A 21,534-nucleotide genomic window follows, 5' to 3' on the forward strand; every position below is an offset into this window, starting at 1 on the left:
CTGACTGGTGTGGTGTGATATCTCACTGTGGTTTTGATTTATATTTTCCTGATCATTAATTATGTTGAACATCTGTTGATGTGTCTTGGCCCTTTGTATGTCTTCTTTGGGCAAGTGTCTCTTCAGGTCCTCTGCCCATTTTAAAATTTTTTTGTTTTTGTATTGTTTGAGTTCTTTATATTTTTTGGATATTAGCCCCTTGTTGAATACAGTTACAACATGGATTTGAATTGCATAAGTACGTGAATACATGGATTTTTTTTTTGATACAGTACTCTAAATTTATTTTTTCTTTTTTACAATTTTCTTAACACCTTTAGCTTGTGGTAAGAGTACAGTATATAATAAGTATAACATTCAAAATCTGTGCTAACTGTTTATATTATTGGTAAGGCTTTCAGGCTACTAATAGTTAAATTTGGGGGGAGTCAAAAGTTATATGTGGATTTTCAACTGTGCAGGGAGTCAGTGCCCCCATCCCCACTTGTTCAAGGGTCTCCTGTATCATGTTCCCATTCAGTAAGTTGCCGTTTCATTTTATGGTTTCCTTTGCTATGCAGAAGCTTTTTAGTTTGATTATCCCAGTTGTTTTTATTGCCATCACCTGAGGAGACAAATCCAGAAAAACATTGCTAAGCCTGATATCCAAGTGTTTATTACCTATGTTTTCTTTCCTTTTCTTTTTATAAGATTTTATTTATTTGAGAGGGAGAGAGAATGAGCGGGGGGAGAGAGAGGGAGAAGCAGGTTCCCCACTGAGCAGGGAGCCTGATGCAGGGCTTCATCATAGGACCCTGGGATCATGACCTGAGCTAAAAGCAGACACTTAACCGAGTCCTCCAGGTGCCCTGCCTATATTTTGTTTGTTTGTTTGTTTTTTGTTTTTTGTTTTTTTGGTGTGTGTGGTTGTTTTACGATTTTATTTATTTGAGAGAGAGAGCATGAGAGGGGAGAAAGTGAGAGAAAAGCAAATTCTTTTAGGACTCCTATGGTTTCAAGTCTCACATTTAAGTCTTGAATCCATTTTGAGTTTATTTTTGTGTATGGTATAAGCAAGTGGACCAGTTCCATCCTTTTCATATAGCTGTCCAGTTTTCCCAACATCATTTATTCAAGAGACTGTTTCCCCCCATTGTCTATCCTTGAATCCTTTGTCATAGATTAATTGACCATATAAATGTGGGGTTTCTTTCTGGTCTGTGTATTTTCTTCCATTAATCTGTTTTTGTGCCAGTACCATTCTATTTTGATTACAATTGCTTTGTAGTGTAGTTTGAAATCTGGGATTGTGCTTACCCTAGCTTTTTCTCTCTCAAGATTGCTTTGGCTATTCAGAGTCTTTGTGGTTCCATACAGATTTTAGGATTGTTCCAGTTCTATGCAAAGTGCTGTAGGTATTTGATAGGGATTGCATTGAACCTGTAGTCTGCTTTGGATAGTATGGATATTTTTTGTTGTTGTTGTTGTTTTAGATTTTATTTATTTATTTGACAGACAGAGATCACAAGCAGGCAGAGAGGCAGGCAGAGAGAGAGAGAAAGAGAGAGGAGGAAGCAGGCTCCCTGCAGAGCAGAGAGCCCGATGTGAGGCTTGATCCCAGGACCCTGGAATCATGACCTGAGCCAAAGGCAGAGGCTTAACCCACTGAGCCATCCAGGCACCCCAAGGATAGTATGGATATTTTAACAGTATTCTTCTGATCTATAAGCATGGTATATCTTTTAAATAAGATTTTATTTATTTGACAGAGAGCGAGAGATAGCGAGAGAGGGTAATACAAGCAGGGGGAGTGGGAAAGGTAGAAGCAGGCTTCCCACTGAGCAGGGAGCCTGATGCGGGGCTCGATCCCAGAACCCTGGGATCATGACCTGAGCTGAAGGCGGAGGCTTTAACCCACTGAGCCACCCAGGTGCCCCATCTTTCCATTTATTTATGTGATCTTCAGTTTCTTTCATTAGTGTCTTATAATTTTCAGAGTATACCGTTTTCACCTCCTTGCTTAAATTTATTCCTTAAATTTATTCTTTTTGATGCAGTCGTAGATGGGAGTGTTTTCTTTTCTCTTTCTTTCTTTTTTTTTTTTTTAAAAGAGAGAGGCAGTGGGGGCGGGGGAGGTGGGTAAAGGGAGAGAGAGAATCTTAAGCAGAAGATCTCATGATCCTGAGATCGTGACCTGAGCTGAAATCAAGAGTCCGACGCTTAACCAGCTGAGGCAACTTGGTGTCCCTGGGATGTTTTCTTAATTTCTCTTTTTGATAGGTCGCTATTAGTGTATAGAAATGCAACAGATTACTGTATATTGATTTTGTAACCTGTAGCTTTTACTGAGTTCATTTATTAGTTGTAACAGTTTTTGGTGGAGTGTTTAGGGTTTTCTTTATAGAGTATTATGTCATTTGCAAGTAGTGACAGTTTTACTTTCCAGTTGGGAACCCTTTCTTTCTTTCTTTTTTGACTGTTGTGGCAGAGACTTCAGTACTGTGTTGAATAAAAGTGATGAGGATAGATATTTTTTCTTTCTCATTTTAGAGGAAAAGCTTACAGCTTTTCATCATTGAGTATGATACTAACTGGCTTTTTCATATATTGCCTTTCTTATGTTGAGGTATGTTCCCTCTATACCCACTTTGTTGACAGTTGTTACCATGAATTGGTGATGAATTTTGTCAAATGCTTTTTTTGCATGTACTGAGATGAATATGATTTTCATTCATTTTGTTATCCTCAGTTGATTTACAGATATTAAACCATCCTTGAATCCCTAAGATAAATCCTACTTGATCATGGTGAATGATCCTTTTAATGTAATGCTGGATTCAGTTTGCTAACATTTTGCTGAGGACTTTTGCATCTATGTTCATCAGGGATATTGGTCCTGAAAGCTTTTATATCAAACAGCAGGGTCATTATTCCACTGATGGTGGCTTCCAGCCCTGCTGGCAACATTGTATAAGATATACTTCCTGTGGACCAGGCATTCTGTTAGGTTCTTACATTCTGCACCCAACAATTTAATGTGGGGTAGGGGGTTTCCCACTTCAGCAATTCTTGGCCACCAGCTGGGTGTCCTGCCATTCAGCTCAATTCTGGCACTGTATATCTGGAGATTGTGCCAAATCTCACAAGGTAAGGACTCAGTCCCACCAGACTGCTCCCCGCCCATGTCCCGGTTCAGATGCCTGTTACAGGCTGGATTGTTACCTGTGCTTCTTACTTACCAGGCTGGTAGGGATGGGAGGTTCTGATAACCCCCTCCTTGGGTTTTACTAATTTGCTAGAGCAGTTCACAAAACTCAGAGAAACCTTTTACTAGATTGTTGGTTTATAATAAAAGGGTATAAATCAGGAACAGCCGGATGGTAGTGATGCATAGGGCAAGGTATGGGGAACAGCACTGAACTTGCTTGCCTGCTCCAAGAATACTATTGCCCCCTGATCTCCATGTTTTCATCAACTCAGAAGCTCTCTGAACACTCCCCTCTTTTGGGGGTTTTATGGAGACTTCATTATATAGGCACGACTGATTAAATCACTGGCCATTTCATGATTGATTCACCCTTCTGCACCTCTTCCCTCCTTGGGTCTTGGAGGTGGGACTGAAAGTTCCAACCCTGTCAACATAGGGTTGATTCAGCTGGCCACCAGCCCCCATTCTTAAGAACTTTCTGGCATTTGCCTCATTAACATAACAAAAGATACCTTGATTACTTTCCTTACTTAGAAAATCCCAAGGGGTTTAGGAGCTTTGTGCAGAAACTGGATGAAGACCAAATATATATTCTCTCCTATTTATCCTCCAGGGTAGCTGATAGTTCTTGTCTATTTGCAGATAAATAGATTGAAGTACACAAAGGTTGAGTGACTTATCCAGAGCCACACAAGTTAATGGCAGAGCTAAGATTCAAACTAGCCTGTGTCTGACTCCAGTGCTCTTTCTAGAAAACAGTGCTATCCCGAAAGTTAACTACAATATCTTCTATACAGGACGTCAGGGCTTCAGGCAATATGCTTTAGGAAGTTTCTACCCGGTATGGCTATTACGGACAAAAATGGTTCTAGTGCTGAAGGTGGATAAGGCTCAGTTTATAGGAAGGTTCATTCTTAAAAGAAGTTCATTCTTAATCCAAAACAAGGCTTAATGAGGCTGCCCATTTTAGGACAAGCGATTGCAGCCTTGGGATACTTAGGGGACACTTTTGACAAATGCCTGCCCCAGTTTGCAGCACAGGAAAGCTGCTCTCGCTCTTGTCACCCTCGTGTCCTCCTGCCCTGTCTCTGCTCGGTTTTAAGCTCAGAGGAAAACAGCTGTGTCCCATTTCCCTCTTTCTTTCCTCTCTCTTCCTCAGGTGAGGCGAAAGGCCTTGCAAGAAGAAATCGATCGTGAGTCAGGCAAAACAGAAGCTTCTGAACCGAGGAAGTGGACAGTAAGTTTGATGTTCAGGCTCTGGTCGGTTGCATACCCCGGCAACCTGACAACTCCTTCCTCAGCATGCACCGTGAAGAGCAGAGTGATGGGAGACCATGTTAGTCCAGGCCCCAGAGGCTGTCCCAGTCTGCCTGCCGGCTCTCTTCACTGCACAGCTTGTCCTAAGCTAACTCCCTTCCTTCTGAAAGAGGTGCTCGCCTCTCTTGGAGTGCTGGCGAAGCAAGATAAGCAGCCTGAACCTTTGTCTCCTGCTGTGCACAGGTGGGATGTCCCACACATTAGTCACTGAGGGCATGTGAAAAGCACTTTCCAGCAGTGGATGGTGACCTCAAAGGTCTGCTTGGACCAGAGCAGGAGGCAGAGGTGAGAGCAGTGTGGTAGCAGGCCTCTCTCAGGGCTGCCTACAAGGTCCATTTGGAGTGGGAGATTTCCAAACCAGGCCTGAGGAGATGGGACAGGAGAGCGTGCACCGCAGTGACCAGGAAGTCAGGCTGCAGAGGGATGAGCGGGGATGTGGGCAGCGCGGTGGGCCATACCAGGCCGGCCTTGGTGGCCATGGTAGGGAGTGCGCGCACACTGGGCTCCAAGTGCTGTGGGAGCTGCCGGAGGGCCTTTATGTAGAGTAAGTGGCGGTGGGGGGGGGGTGGGGGGGTGGGGGGGGTGGGGGGGGTGGGGGGGGTTTGGAAGGCTCAGCCTCCAGGCCTGAGGATTGGGATGGTGGCAGAGGGTAGAGAAAGAGAAGAAACCAGCTTCATAATCCAACCAGACTTGTTAATAGATTGGATTTGGGAGAGAGGGAAGGAAGGATCCATATGGCAGGGAAGCCTTGCCTTCCTGAACTCTCCTAAGCCTTCATAGTTGAACACAGGAAAGGACAGTTGATTTGGATCAAAAGACCTGAGTTCAGTTTCTGGCTCTGCCACTTTCTAGTTGTGGATTTGAGGCAGTGTCCTCTCTCTGAGCCTCAGTTTCCACACCCTGTAAATGAGACTCCTACTCTGGCCCGGTGGGGTATGAAGAGGGACTTTGTTATGTTTCTTCCTTCTGGGTATCCTCTTTTTTCTCCCCAGCCTCATGAGGGGAGCAGAGCTGATAGAAACCTTCATTGAGTTGAGGAAGACAAGAAACAGGGCAGCATCATTCAGAATCTGTGGCCTCAGAGGCTGTACCAAGAAGGACCTGAGGGGGAGAAGGAGGATCCTAGAGCAGAGGGGTGGCATCTGCTGGGGACACTTTAGGTGGCATTGCCTCCCAGGACCTAGGCCACTTGACGCTGAGGCATGTGGTGAGGACTCGAACTAGCTGTGGACCCCTGCGGGAGGGTCCGCTTTGAATGGGTCAGCAGCCCTTGAAGAGCTAGCTCACCCGTGACTGGTCAGCCTGTGCTCAGACCCAGGGCAGGACTGTCAGAGCTGGTTTCTTATCCTAGAAATTGTAGGACCGGGAAGCTGTAATTATGCCTTCATCTGGGCCACGGTGAAGCTGGAAGAATTTCTCACTGCTTCACTCAGGGCAGGTGTACCAGTGACTGGTTCTTACTGTTCTTCTACACCTGACCTAGAAATAAGTGCTAAGCTGGGATTTGGCTTGCAAGTGGAAAGTTCCCAGGCAGTATGGAGGTCAGCAATTGGGGTGGGTTGGGAAGAATGACAAATTATCAAGGATTTAAAGTTGCCAAACATTGTGCTCTGGGTTGTTGGTGTAAAATCTGATTCAGTCCTTCGCTGAAGCCCTGTGAGAGGGTTATTACACTCCTATTTTATAGATGAGGACACTGAGTCTCAGAGAGTTTAAGTAATTTGACCAGGGTCACGCAGGTGGGCTTGATCCTTGGGTCTGTGTGACTTCTACGTCATTGTTTTCTTGAGTTGTATTTCTTGTCTCACAGATCCGGGAAGGACAGGGGTCTTTTCTGAGGCAGCTCCTCTGAGGTCCTGCCTTGCATTTTCTTGAACGTGGATGATTCATGGATAGGTAGTGGAGTACTCTGTATAGGAATTGGGACCCCTGAGTTCCTGGAGTTCCTGGGCTGGCTCAGCCGTGGACTCAGCTGTGTGACCCTTGACCTCTCTGGGCCCCAACTCCCTGCTGTAAAATGCAGTGCTTGTGCGAAGAGATGTGCATTTGAGATTCCCACTTGGCTGCCGCCTCCTTCCAACTGTCAGAAACCTTAGGCTGAGGGAAGAGCGGGCGGCCAGCCGGTGAGGTGAGGTGAGCTGGGCTGGGAGGTGTGTCGAGGTGTGTTGGGAGGTGAGATTGTTGGAGGTGAGCTGAGGTGTGCCGTACTCTTTGCTGTGAGTGAGGGGAGGAGTAAAGCAGACAGGCAGCTCCTGTGGTGGGCCATGGTGTAGACCAGACCTGAGATGGAATTCCAGCAGGGCCATTAATGAGGCTTGTGCCCCCAGTTAGGCTGTAGGCTTCCGCTTCCTTATCAGTAAAACGGGGATGCTGACAGTATTCCTCATAGGGCTCTTGTTAGAAGTCAGGACAATCCATTGATGTGTTGATGAGCACTGTGCCTGGCACATAGCCAGCATTTAATCAGCTGGATCCTCCCTGGTGAGGCTGGGGTTGGCAAAAGGGCAGGGCTTTGGAAATCAGGAAAATAACCACCTTTTTTTTCTCTTAACACAGGGAACTCAGTTTGGCCAGTGGGATACTGCTAGTTTTGAAAATGAGGAACAGAAACTAAAATTTCTCAAACTGATGGGTGGCTTTAAAAATGGGACCCCTTCGCTCAGCCGCCCCTCTAACACAGGCGGAAGGCCCAACATGGCTCTCAGCAAGAAGGCAGCTGACGCCCTGCAGCGGAACCTGCAGCAGGACTACGACCGGGCCATGAGCTGGAAGCACAAGCGGGGCGCTGGCCTGGGCTTCTCCACCACCCCAGACAAAATCTTTTATATTGACCGGAATGCTTCCAAGTCAATCAAGTTTGAAGATTAAACTCTACTGTCTTATCCTTCAAAACTGCCACAATTGCTTTTACTGTTCAGTTATGCAGTTGAAAGCCATCTGACAACTGTCTCAGATCAAATCTCTGCAGAGATTAAGTTGAAAACTCTACCCATGTGCTTGGACAAACTGGGGTCAGGGAGCTCGTGTTTCAGAAGCCAAGAGAACATGTGAGTGATTAACGCCTACTATTTTGTGTATTAAGCATTCCATCCCTATGTGAAGACATCAGCGTATATAAATAATAGCTAAATTTGCTGAGTGCTTAGTATGTGCCAGGTACGTACTACTGTGTTTCCCTCACATTAATGTAGTTAGTAATTATGAACTAACTAGGTGCTATTATCCCCATCTTACCGATGAGGAAACTGAGGTTCAGGGATGAAGTAATAAAATTGCCCTGGTTCACCCAACCAGTAAGTGCCAAGTGCTGGACTTCTGTATCCCACGTCCTGTATCACTATTCACTACTCCTAATGTCCTCTTCTAAGGAATTTTACCAGGAATACTTATGGGGGATGAAGTCTCTTGATTGAAGAGACAGAGGTTTTGTTAGATGTCTAAATCTCAAATAGGAAGTAGAATTGATGGTCAACAGGTAAGGGCAAGCTCTTTTTCTTTTCCCATCCTGGAGAACCTTTAGGCAAAGAGGTCTGAATGGCCACAGGCAGATGTGGCTGAGCTTTCTCTCCATTTGGGAAATGTGTTTCTAAACCAATGTTGCCTTTTCTGGTTCTCCTGACTTCCATCCTCAGTGTTGAGCTTGGATTTAACCTTCATGCTTTAACTGAATTCTAACCATTTTAGCATTTTAGAGAGACTGTTAGTCTTAGTGAACCAATGGTGAATTCCCAGGGATACGTTTATTAGAATCTTTGTGACCACAAGGAAGAGAGTCCTAGGTGACTTGTGTGGCGGCGGTCTAATGCCGGCAGGCCTGAATGTGCGGGCACGACGCAGGAAGTTGCCTCATCATGACACTGTTACAGTATCTGGACTCTACAACCAGCTTTACAGAGCTCCAGGTACAATGACCTGAATGACAAATGGTCACCTTCTTCATTCACCTAGCAGTTTCCATCTGAAAATACAGGTTCTGAGTGGGACGTTTTCACATCGCTTGGCCTGAATGCCTCATAGACATCCCAGCTCAGGCAGGCATAACTAAACAGCAGGATATTCAGTCTGTCACTGGGCAGGAAATCCTGATGTGTAGGGGACTGATTTAGCAACTTAACAGAGAAACATTCTTTTTCTCTCTGCTCCATCCACCCTATTGGTTTCATCGGGCTGCTTGAAAGAATGGCCATAGCAATTGTAGGCACAGTATCAAGATATTAGAACTTGCCAGAGGAAGAAGAAAAACCTTGTGGTTCAAGGAAAGTTCCAGAAGACCTTTCATAACTCATTGCTTAGCCGTGGGTCATATGACCATTTCTGAGCCAGCCCCTGGCATGTGGAGGAAGATTCTCCTCAAGCCAGTCATAAAGGAGGAGTGAGGAGCTGACGCTGGTGGTGGGACAAACATGGAGTCTACTACTGTCCCACTGGGCAGAGGTGAGGCAGGCCTGCCTGGGCGCAAGTAAGCATTGGCCAGGTCAGGAGTCCTGCAGATCTATGCTAGCGATGTTTCAGGAGGGGCCACTTCGCTTGGAATGTGAACTGGGCCTTTGATGGACTCAACCTTGAGTTGAGATACATAATGAAAGAGGCCATCTAAATGCCGGGAAGGTAAGGTTCTGCCTTTGATTTAGCTGCTTTGGAGCACCTCCTCTTTTCACAGGGGAATAAATCTCTCCTGGCCTTGATCAACACTTCAGGAATTCACTCACTGTACTGACTGCTTCTCTAATTGTTTTTAACTTGCCAAGAGCTCACACTACAGTTTGGGCCTGCCTTGGCTTGTCAGGAAGGATTGTGCTCTGCCATCTCTTGGGTGACTCTGGAGAGTCGCTGATCATTTGTCCACTGTCTTGTCCCCATAGTGATAGTTCTCATTAGCATGTGACGGTCAGGCGTTTCCCCTCCTGTCATTTAGTATATGTAGTCTTGTGTAATGGGTTTTGAGTTTTAAACCTAATGTGTCACCATTGGCTGAAGAGTTCCACTGGCCCAGGGGAAGGTTTATGATAGTTTGTTTCTGAAGCAGGGCCTAGCCAGTGCAGGTGGAACAGCTAAGACAGCAGGATCTCCAATGACCTCAGAATGGACTTAGTCTTGGCAGAGATGCCATTTCTCAGAGAGCGGGTTTCTGTCCTGTAGCAGTCCTGCAGTCCCGGGAGGACTTTCACTCTGAGCTTCCTGTGTTAGCTGGGCCCTCGCCTTTGTACGGTAAACAACATTGGCTTGTGCCACCTCTGCCCCTTTTTCCCATGTCCAGTGCCATCAGTCTGCAAGGGGTTTTTTTGTGTGTGTCATCTCCTATGTTCTTGATGTCTTGACTCTGTGGAACATACCATGTCTCCACTGCAAGAGGAGGTTTGGGGATTTTTACTCGGAATTGGGGCAGGAGAAGTCTTGGCATATAGCACAGTCAGGGTCTTGGTTGAATATTTAACAGCCTTTTTCTCATTTCTCCCTTGGCTTTCTCCCTTGACCGACCCTCCTTCCCTCTGGCAGGGTCCTTCTCTCCTTACAGTTGTCCTTATCCAGCCATCACTGAAACCTCATGATTTCCTAATTGCGTCTCTGCAGTGAGTGCTGCTGTTTCTGCCTTATTAGCCCACTAGGCCCTGCCCCGAGGCTTGCTTTCCATATCTAGACTGGCCCATCAAAAGTGTTTGCTAGGTAGACAAAGTTCTCCTCTAAAAGAAATTGTGTATTCAGCTCTACAAACAGAATTATTCAGGTTTGTGCACCCCCACCCCAGATGTCCATGTCCCACTCATGAGAACTTAGGAGTATTAGGACACAAAACAGAAAGGAGTTGAGGGTAGCGGATGGAATTAACAGTTGCCAGTCAGTTGACCTTAAAATAAGATTATCCTGGATTGTCTGACTGGACCCAGTTTAATCATAACAGGTCCTTAACTATAGAAGAGGGAGGCAGAAATGTGGAAGAGACTTGTAAGAACAACTCAACAAGGGGCGCCTGGGTGGCTCAGTGGGTTAAGCCTCTGACTTTGGCTCAGATCATGATCTCAGGGTCCTGGGATTGAGTCCCGAGTCAGGCTCTCAGCAGGGAGCCTGCTTCCTCCTCTCTCTCTCACTCTGCCTGCCTCTCTGCCTACTTGTGATCTCTCCGTGTCAAATAAATAAATATAATATTAAAAAAAACCAAAACTCAACAAGCTGTTGCTGGTTTTAAGATAGAGGAAGGGGCCACAAGCCAAGGAATGCAGCTGCCCTCTAGAAGCTAGAAAAGTCAAGAAAACATTCTTCCGCAGAGCCTCCAGAAGGAACAAAGCTGTGCCCACACCTTCACTCTGAGGGAAAGTCCCCTAAGACCTGTTGGAGTTGGAACAAATAGATCTGCAAAGTGAAAGAATTGAATTGGTGTAAGCCACTAAATTTGTGGTAATTTGTTAAAGCAGCAATAGAAAAGTTGTATAGGTCTCATGCAGAACTTTTCTTCATTTTTTTAAACCTTATTTCCGAAAATTTTTTGAATTTTTATTTTTCTGTTGTCCTTTGTAATAACAGTAGACTTCATCCCCTGTAGGCTGTGATTTTCAGAGACTGGCTAATTGATTCAGTAATGGGCTGAGGAAAACCACAAAAGATCATAGAAAATCTGAGCTTTTGCCTGGGCCTGGTGACAGATGGTTCTGAAGCGCCTTTGGTGTAATGAATATTCAACCTAATATGAAAGTCCAAATTCATGTCAATTTAAGAACATTACGTTATTCAGGCTTGAGAATGAACACTGTCCGGTAAGAACAACCTCAGAGTAGAAAAAAGGACTTAAAGCAGGTTATTTGTGAATTTGCCAATTGTGTTTCATTTAAACGATATCATATAGTTAACAGTGGTATTTGAGATCATTTTAATGGAAATAATTTTGTGAAATAAAGGTCATTTGGTAATATTTGAGCAATACCACCATGTTTTCTGAATTTCTGTATGTTTTGTCCAGTAAAGGGGAGCAAAAGGGTTATTCTTCAGTATCCACTGTTCTTTAATGTTGGCTCTTTTCTCAGGCTGGGGCCCAGGAGGTGGAGTAATTCACAGTTCTGTTGGCCAAGAAATCTGTAGCATATTCTTTGGTCCTAAACTGTTCAGTAAAAATAGGAGTTTAATATAAATTTATTTTTTAAATTATTTTAGCCGCTTTTACTGAGATTGTGTGAACTATGATCCTATATTTCACAAGGTAGAGAGGATATGTAATTTATGTCCATTTTATACCTTCCAAATCCACAACTTGGATTAAATGGGTGCATTTTCCTGAGCGCAGACTTCCAGACTGTGAATCACCACCAATCAATATTAATGCTTTTACTGATTGAAAATAAAATGTTAGTGGAAGCTCATCAGCAGTAATACAAGAATCAGATTTCAGATTCCAAAAATCTGTTGTTTAAAAAAAAAAAAAAAAAAAAAGAATCACATGCAGTTTAGAATTATGGCTGCAGAGCGAACAGAACAGTATGTTTCGACAAGTTCTCTTCTGGATGAAGAGAGTCAGAAGTAATTAAATGAACAGTCATGAACATAAACATTCCTTTGGGAGGTTTATTCAGTTATAGAATACTTTCCACTGAAGCCACAGAGGGAGTTGCAGATTTGACCTCACTTTCTCTAATCCACCACTGTGTGTTTTTAAAATTTATTTTTAATAGTATTTGGCATACATATTATTAATTTTATGTGCACAACATAGTCATTTGATGTTTTATATGCATAAAAAATGCCTACCACAGGAAGTATAATTACCATCTTTCACTGTACAAAGTTATTAAAATATTACTGATTGTATTTCCTCTGCTTACTTATATCCCTGTGATTTACTTATTTTATAACTGGAAGTTTGTATCTCTTAATCCCCTTTGCCAATTTCCCTTTTTTTCCATCTCCCTGCCCTCTGGCAACCACCAGTATCTTCTCTGATTTTTGAGTCTGTTTCTGTTTTTGTTTGTTCATTTGTTTCTTTACAATCAAATTATATGAAATTATATGGTATTTGTCTTTTTCCAACTTATTTCACGTACCATAAGCTTGTAGTGTATCCATGTAGTTGGAAAAGGCAAGATTTTGTTCTTTTTTATAGCTGAGTAATATTCCTGTGTGTTGTGTGTGTCCCCACACCATATTATCAGTGGACATGTAGCATGTATCTTTATCTTGGCTATCATTGTAAATAATGCAGGGATAAACATAACGTTGTATATATTTTTTTGAATCCGTGTTTTTGGTTTCTTTTGGGTAAACACCCAGAAGTGGATCGTATGGTATTTCTATTTTTAATTTCTTGAGGAACCTCTGTACTGTTTTCTATAGTAGCTGCACCAGTTTACATTCCCACCAACAGTGCATGGAGCTTCCCTTTTCTCCACACCCTCCACAACACTTGTTATTTCTTGTCTTTTTGATTATAGTCAATCTGACAGGTGTGAGGTGATGTCTCACTGTAATTATCATTTGCATTTCCCTGGTGATGAGTGATGTCGAGCATCTTTTCATCTTTTGGTCATCTATATGTCTTTGGAAAAAATGCCTGCTCAGGTCCTCTGCCCATTTTCAGTTGAATTATTTGAGGGATTTTGGTGTTTAGTTGTATGAGATTTTTGCATTTTTTTATATGTTTCGGGTATTAACTCCTTATTAAGTATTTACATATATCTTTTCCCATTTAGTAGTCTCCCTTTTTGTTTCATTGATAATTTCCTTTGCTGTGCAAAAGCTTTTTAATAGTCCAGTTATTTAGTTTTGCTCATGTTGCCCTTGCCTGAGGAGATAGATCCAGAAAAATATGTTAAGACCATTGTCTAAGCGTTTACTGCCTAGGTTTTCTTCCAGGAGTTTTTTATGGTTTCAGGTCTTACATTTAAGCCTTGAATCCATTTTGAATTTTTTGATTTTAAGATTTATTTTACTTTTGGGACTGGGTGGCATCAGGTCAGGTCGTGATCCCAGGGTGTTGGGATCGAGTCCTGCATCAGGCTTCTTGCTCAGTGGGGAGCTTGCTTCTCTTTCTGCCTCTGCCTGCCACTCTGCCTGCGTGTGTGCTCACTCTCTGACAAATAAATAAATCAAATCTTTAAAGATTTCTTTTACTTTATTTGAGAGAGAGAGCATGAGAGGGGAGAGGTCAGAGGGAGAAGTAGACTCCCTGCTGAGCAGGGAACCCAGTGTGGGACTCAATCCCGGGACTCCAGGATCATGACCTGAGCTGAAGGCAGTTGCATAACCAACTGAGCCACCCAGGTGCCCTGAATATATTTTTGTATGTGGTGTAAGAAAGTGGTACAGTTTCATTCTTTTGATGTACCTGTCCATTTTCCCCAGCACCACTTATTGAGGAGACTGTCTGTCTCCCTATTGTTAGATCCTTGGATCTGTTGTCATAGGGTAATTAACCATATAACTGTGGGTTTATTTCTGGGCTCTCTGTTCTCTTCTGTTGATCTATGTGTCTTTGTGCCAGTACTGTTCTGTTTTGATTACTGTTGCTTTGTAGTGTAGTTTGAAATCTGGAATTGTGCAACCTCCAGTTTTGTTTTTCCTGTCCTAAGATTGCTTTGGTATTCAGGGCCTTTCGTGGTTCCATACAGATTTTAGGATTGTTTGTCTAGTTCTGTGGAAAATGCCATAAGTATTTTAATAGGGATTGCACTGAACCTGTAGATTGCTTTGGGTAGTATGGACATTTTTAACAGTACTCTTCCAGTCCATGAGCATGGTATATCTTTCCATTTATTTATGTGACCTTCAGTTTCTTTCATCAGTGTCTTACAATTTTCAGTATAGTTCTTTCACCGCCTTGGTTAAATTTATTCTTAGGTATGTATGTATTCCACTGTAGTTAATATGCGGTGTAATACTAGTTCAGGTGCGTAATACAGTGATTCACTAATTCTGTACATTACTGACTGCTCATCATAATAAGCAGTCTTCATCTATTTTTACCCACCCCTCACCCACCCTACCCACCTGCCCTCTGGTAACCATCAGTTCTCTTAGTTAAGAGTCTGTTTTTTGGGGTGCTTGGGTGGCTTAGTGGGTTAAAGCCTCTGCCTTCAGCTCAGGTCATGATCCCAGAGTCCTGGGATCGAGCCCCGCATCTCTGCTCGGCAGGGAGCCTGCTTCCTCCTCTCTCTTTCTGCCTGCCTCTCTGCCTACTTGTGATCTCTGTCTGTCAAATAAATAAAATCTTAAAAAAAAAAAGTCTGTTTTTTGGTTTGTCTCTTTTTTCTTTGTTCATTTGTTTTCTTAAATTCCACATCATATGGTGTTTGTCTTTCTCGAACTTATTTCACTTACACTCTCTAGATCCGTGTTGCAAATGGCAAGATTTTCTTTTTATGGCTGAGTAATATTCAAGTGTGTACGTGTCACACATTCTTTATCCATTCATCTATTGATGGACAGTTGGGCTGCTTACATTCAAAGTAATTACTGACAGGTATGTATGTATTGCCATTTTGTTGCTTGTTTTATGGTTGTTAAGTAGTTCAGTTCCTTTTGCTCTCTTTTCTGTTTGCTGGCTTTCTTCAGTCGTATACTTGAACTCCTTTTTCTTTTTGCATGTCTATTACTGATTTTTGATTTGTGGTTACCATTAGGTTTGTAAATAACATGTATACATCAGTCTATATTAAGTTGATGGTCCCTTAAATTTGAATCTGTTCTTTACCCCTCCCCCATTTAAAGTATATGGTGTCATACTTCACATCCTTTTATTTTGTGAAATCCTTGACTGATTTTTATAGATACACTTAATTTTCCTACTATTGTGCTTTCTGCTTTTCTTCCTCCTCTTTATAGTCTTTCCTTTCTACTCAGAGTCCCCTTTAACATTCTTGTACAGCTGGTTTTGTGGTCATGAATTTAACTTTTATTTGTCTGGGAAACACTTTCTCTCTTATTCTGAATGATATCCTTGTTGGATTGGATATTCTTGGTGGCAGGTTTTTTCCTTTCAGCACTTTGAATATATTGTGCCACTCCCTTCTGGCCTGCATACATTTTTGCTGAAAAATCACCTGATTGCCTTACAGGGTTTCACTTGTATGTAACTGTTTTCCCTTGTAACTTTAAAAATTCTCTATTACTGCTGTTTGCCATTTTACTTACTAAGAATGTGTCTTGGTGTGCACCTCCTTGGGTTGATTTTGATGGGGGCTCTGTGCTCAGATCTGGATTTCTGTTTCCTTAGCCAGATTTGGGAACTTCTAAGCTATTATTTTTTAAACTTTCTGCCCCCTTTTCTCTTTCTTCTCCTTCTGGGATCCCTATAATGCAAATTGTTGTTATGCTGATAGTATTGCTGAGTTCCCTAAGTCTGTTTTCATTGTTTTTTCTCTTTCCTGTTTAATTTGATTGCTTTCTATTACTCTGTCTTCTAGTCATTGATCATTCTTCTGCTTCCTCTAATCTACTATTTATTCCATCTAGTATAGTATGAATTTCATTTATTGAGTTATCTCTGATTGGTTCTTATGTTTTCTGTCTCTTTGTCAAAGGATCTGAGGTCCTCCACTCTTTTCTGCAGTCCAGTGGGTATCTTTATGACTATTACTTTAAATTTTTTATCAGACATATATATTACTTGTCTCTATTCTGTTTACCTCCCTTGTTTCGATTTTGTCTTGTTCTTTCATTTGTGATATTCCTTTATCTCCTCATTTTGTCTAACTCTGTGTGTCTGTTTCTGTTAGGAAGGTCAGCTGCCTCCCCTATTCGTGAAAGTGGTGGCTTACGAAGAAGAGGTCCTGTAGTGCCATGCAGTATCCTGTTTGCCAGAACCTGCTGTTTCTGGGGTGTTTACTGTGTGTGTTGTGAGTGCCCTGTTACTGTGGCTGAACTGCTTTTGCCTTAAGCTGTCTGCAGTGGCCCTTTGCCTATTGTGGGCACGGTTTGGTCCCTGTGTTAGTGGGTCAATCTGGGGCCACCTCGGGCTTGAGTTGAGTCAGATCAAGTGTTTGCCACAGATGCAGTAGCACTCAACTACCGGGCACTTTCCTTGTGTTGAGGCCTGACCTTTGGGGCTCTGGCCAAGGATGCATTGGAGGGAGCAAGTCCATAGAATCCAGGGGCGCCTGGTTGTAGCAGGGTTTGTGCTGTAGGTTGCTCTTGGAGGGAACCTGCAGCCACCTACAGCTCCTGCCAAGACTGCTGGGTTGAATTGGGCAGATCCACAGAAGTGCGAGTTGGGGTGCGCAGTGCCATCAAGCTAGCTTGGAAAGTGTGCTCTGCTGGTTCCTATCGGTGTCTGTCTTGGCACAGGGCAGGGAAATGGCACTCACCAGCTCCTTTGTCCTTGGAGAAGTGTCCCAAGGAGCCTTGCCTCTGCAGAACATACTCTAATATTAGTAAATCAATCTCACTCTTGGATACCCCAGGCATTTTTCAAACTGCTACTTCTATGTTTTATCTCCATGGGGCTGTTTCTTGTGCAGTCTGCTTAAGGATAGAATCCGTTTTCTATTGTCCTGGCTCTCCCAGAGCTGAGCCCTCTGATTTTTAAAGTTCCAGGTGTCAAGCTGCATTGACTGTAAGAACTAGTGAAATTATGCCCCTCTGCTTTTCAAAGCTAAATGTTATGGGGATTCATCTTTCCTGGGTGGGCTCCTCATGCCTGGGGTGCCTGGGGTGAGGGTCTGTTTCTTTACCCTGTCCAGGCCCGTGGCAGCCCTCCCTCACGTGGATAGTCCTATGTAGTCATTTTACCTCCCAGCTGCGTCTCAACTTTTCCTACCCTCTTCAGTGTGGTCTCTTCTCTACGTTTAGCTGTGGAGAGTCTGCTTTGTCCTGTTTTACCCTTTTTAATGTGGTTGTAAACAGTGTTTTAAAACTTTTTCCTCCTGCTAGTTTATTACTGGCGTATAAAAATGAAGCAGATGTATTAATTTTGTATCCTGCAACTTCTACTGAATTCATTTATTATGGTGAGTTTTGGGATTTGGGGGGGGGGTTTGTTTTTGGTCTTTAGAGTTTTGTTTTTTTTTTTTTAAGATTTTATCCATTTGACAGAGAGATCACAAGCAGGCAGAGAGGCAGACAGAGAGAGAGGGAAGCAGACTCCCCGCTGAGCAGAAAGCCCAATGCGGGGCTTGATCCCAGGACCCTGAGATCATGACCTGAGCCGAAGGCAGAGGCTTAACCCACTGAGCCACCCAGGCGCCCCTAGAGTTTTCTATATAGCAAGATTTCTGCACGTCTGCTGTGGGAGGGGACCTGTAATTATCTAAAACTGCCAGCAGACTTGCACAAATCTTGTCATCTGCTAATAGTGACAGTTTTACTACTTTACCAGTTTGGATGCCTTTTCTTTTTCTTACATGATTGTTCTGGCTCAGACCCCTGTGCTATGTGAAGAAACATGGGAGAGCAAACATTCTTGTCCCGTGTCTGATCTTAGAGGAAAAGCCTTCAGCTTTTTGATATTGGGTATGATGTTAGTTGTGGGTTTGGGCTTTAATTATGATGAATTATGTTCCCTCCATGCCCCTTGTGTTGAGTTGTTATCACGAATAGGTGAATTTTGTCAGAATTTTTTTTTTTTTTTAATCTCATGAGATGATCATGATTTTTAATCCTTCATTTTGTTAATGTAGTGTATCACATTGGTTGATTTGCAGATACTCAACTATCCTTGCATCCCTGGAATAATTCGGTGAGTAATCCTTTAAATGTTTTTATTGAATTTGGCTTGCTAATATTTTGTTGAGGAGTTTTGCACTGGTGTTCATCAGGGATATCATTGGCTTATAATTAGCATTTTCCCCCCTGTAGTGTGTGTGTATCTTTATCTGGTTTTGGTTTCAGAGTAATGCTGGCCTTATAGAATTTGGAAGCATTCTTTCCTCTTCAGTTTTTTGCAGTAATGGAAAAGGATAGGTGTTTAACTCTTTAATTTAACTCTTTAAATGTTTGGCTTTACCTGTGAAGCTATCAGGCCCTGGAATTTTGTTTGTTGGGAGGTTTGGGGTTACTCATTCAATCTCATTACTAGTAACCATTCTGTCCAGATTTTCTGTCCTTGATTCAGTTTTGGAAGATTTTATGTGCCTAGTAATTTGTCCATTTCTTCTAGATTGTCCAGTTTGTTGGCATATAGTTTTTTTGCAGTAGTCTCTTACAATTCTTTATACTTCTGTAGTGTCAATTGTAACTTCTCCTTCATGTCTGATTTTATCTATCTGAGTCCTCTTTTTTCTTTAGTGCAGCTAAAGGTTTGTCAATTTTCTCAAGAACCACTTCTTGGATTCATTGGTCTTTTGTTGTTGGGTTCGTGTTTTTTGTTTTTGGTCTCGATTTCATTTATTTCCACTCTGATCTTCATTATTTCATTCCTTCTGCTAACTTTGGGCTTGTTTGTTCTTTTTCTAGTTCCTTTAGTTGTAAGGTTAGATTGTGTTATTTTTCTTGTTTCTTGAGGTATACCTGTATCGCTATAAATTTCCATCTTAGAATTGCTTTTTCTGTGTCCCAAAGATTTTGAAACACTGTATTGCCATTATTCTTTGTCTCGGTATTTTTTTAATTGCCTTTTTGGTTTCTTCATTTACCCACTGGTTGTTTAGTACCATGTTGTTCAGTGTCTATGTGTTTGTGGTTTTTCTAATTTTTTGATTGCTAGATCTTATGGCCTGAAGTGAGTCTCTTGTAGGCATCATATGGATGTCTTTTTATTTTTTTATCATTCTTTCAGTAACCCTATGTCTTTGGATTGGAGCATTTAGTCTATTTACATTTAAAATAAGTATTGATAGGAATATACATTTGCTCTTGAATAAGGTGGTGGTTAGAGACACTGACTGACCTTCCTGCAGTTGAAAATCCACATGTAACTTTTGAGAGCCCCAAAACTTAACTATTAAGTCAGGAGCCTTGCTTGGTAACATGAACAGTTGGCTGACATAGTTTGTATGTTAGATGTACTATATACTATATTCTTAAAGTAAGAAAATCATAAGGAATAGAAAAGACATTTACAGTATTGTATTTATTTAAAAAAAAAACCATGTAGTTCAGACCTTTGCTGTTCAAGGGTTAGCTATACTTGCATTTTAATTGTTTTCTGGTTGTTTTGTTCTTTTCTGTTCTCTTACTCTCTTTTATTAGTGACTTTTAGTCTTATGCTTGGATTCTTTGATATTTTGTGTGTCTATTAAAGGTTTTTGGTTACCATGAGGTTCATTTATAACAGTGTACAGCAGTCTATTTTAATGGTCACTTCAGTTCGAACATATTCTAAAAACACTGCATTTTTACTGCCCTCCCCTTCCACATTTTATGTATTTGGTGTCATACTTTACATCTTTTTATCTTGTGTATCCATTAACTAATTACGGTAGATAAAATTGATACTGCTTTTGTCTTTCATACTATTATAAATGATTGATTTACTAACTTTACTGGATGTTTATCTGTGAAGTTTTTTCTTTCATAATTTTCATCTAGGTATGTCCTTTTACACTTAAAGGAGTCCTTTTATCATTTCTTGTAAGGCTGGTTTAGTGGTGATGAACTCTTAACTTTTATTTGGGACACTTTATTTCTCTAGCAATTCTGAATGATACTCTTGACAGGTATTCTTGGCTGTAGGGTTTTTTGTTGTTTATTTCCACCCCCCTAGCACTTGGAATAGATGACACCATTCATTTCTGGCCCACATAGTTTTTGCTGAAAAATCAGTTGATAGCCTTATGGGTATGTTATTAGTTGCTTTTCTCCTACAGCTTTTAAGGTTTTCATTAATTTTTCATTAATTTTTTTCATTAATTTTTGACATTGTACAGTTGACCCCTGAACAATGTAGGGGTTAGAGGCACCAATCCCCCTGTGCAGTTGAAAATCGACATAACTTTTGACTCTCCCCAGATTTACTAATAGTCTGCTGTTGACTAGAAGTCTTAAACAGCTGTTAGGCACATATTTTCTGTTATATGTATTATATAATATATTCTTAAAGTTGGAAAAAATAAATCACAAGAGAAAATCTAGTACTGTTCTGTATAAAAGAAATATTCACATGTAAGTGTTTTTGTGTCATTCAAGGGCCAGCTTTATCATGTGTCTTGGTGTGGACCTCTTTGGATTCATCTTGTTTGGGGCTCTCTGTGCTTCCTGGTACCATAATGTCTATTTCCTTTTCTAGATTGTAGAATTTATCAGCTATTATTCAATTAAGTTTTCTGTTTTTTTTCTCTCTCCTCTCCTGGGATGCTTGTAATGCCAGTGTTCCAGATTGCTGATTCATTTTTCTGCACCCTCTAATTTGATGTTGATACATGGATGGTATTTTTCATTTGTTACTGTATTTGGCTCTTACTGGTCCCTTTTTATATTTTCTGTTAAAGTTCTCATTGAATTCAAGTCCAGCTAGCATCTTTATGACTGTTACTTTGAATTCTTTATCAGGTGGATTGCTTATCTCTGGCTCATTTTTTGAGATTTTGTTTTCTTTTATTTGGAACGCATTCCATTTTGTCTACTCTGTATTTAGTAGGTCAGCTACATCTGGTCTTCTATAGAAGGCATCCTGTGGGGCCAAAAGCGCTGTCTTCCCAGGCCACCAGAACCAGGTGCTCCAGGCATGTCCCTGTGTGGGCTGTGTGAGCGGCAGGGAGATTTGGCCACAACCGCTATGAGCATTGTGGTAAGCGTAAGTTGTGCCTTTTGAGAAGGTGGGTCCAAAGAGGAATGCCTTGTCAGTGCCAGTGGTTCTAGCAACGTAGATAAGAAGTGTCAGAACTGGTATCTGCCAGCATTGGACAAGGTGGGCTACACGAGGGCAAGGCAGTGGTACCTGCTAACTCTTCCCTTCCCAGAGAAAATTCCTACAGACTTGCCCATCCCAGCACATGCCTTAAAAGTAGTAAATGTCCTTCATGTATAACCCAGCACTTTCCAAACTGCTGCCTTGGTGATGGGTCTCAGAGTGATTAAGAGTACACCCTCAGGGGCGCCTGGGTGGCTCAGTGGGTTAGAGCATCTGCCTTCAGCTCTGGTCATGATCTAGGGTCCTGGGATCGAGCCCCACATCA

The 21,534-nt window shown here is 42.1% G+C and overlaps 1 protein-coding gene across 6 annotated transcripts in view; it reads left to right on the top strand.

Moving 5' to 3' along the window:
- Positions 1-21,534, top strand: part of KNOP1 (lysine rich nucleolar protein 1) — a 42,959-nt gene that overhangs the window by 10,585 nt on the left and 10,840 nt on the right. For 2 of the 6 annotated variants that reach the window (XM_032328018.1, XM_032328019.1), the window contains 2 exons: positions 4,347-4,424; positions 7,061-10,537. The exons of 1 other annotated variant lie outside the window; for it this stretch is intronic. In XM_032328018.1, the coding sequence (XP_032183909.1) occupies positions 4,347-4,424; positions 7,061-7,372 (390 nt within the window). In that variant the 3' untranslated portion in view covers positions 7,373-10,537. Of the gene's footprint in view, positions 1-4,346; positions 4,425-7,060; positions 10,538-21,534 lie in introns of those variants that run through there. 3 more of the 6 variants (XM_032328020.1, XM_032328021.1, XR_004281862.1) reach the window with 2 other exon arrangements.

Source organism: Mustela erminea, chromosome 20 (genome assembly GCF_009829155.1).
Source record: "Mustela erminea isolate mMusErm1 chromosome 20, mMusErm1.Pri, whole genome shotgun sequence".
NCBI lineage: Eukaryota > Metazoa > Chordata > Mammalia > Carnivora > Mustelidae > Mustela > Mustela erminea.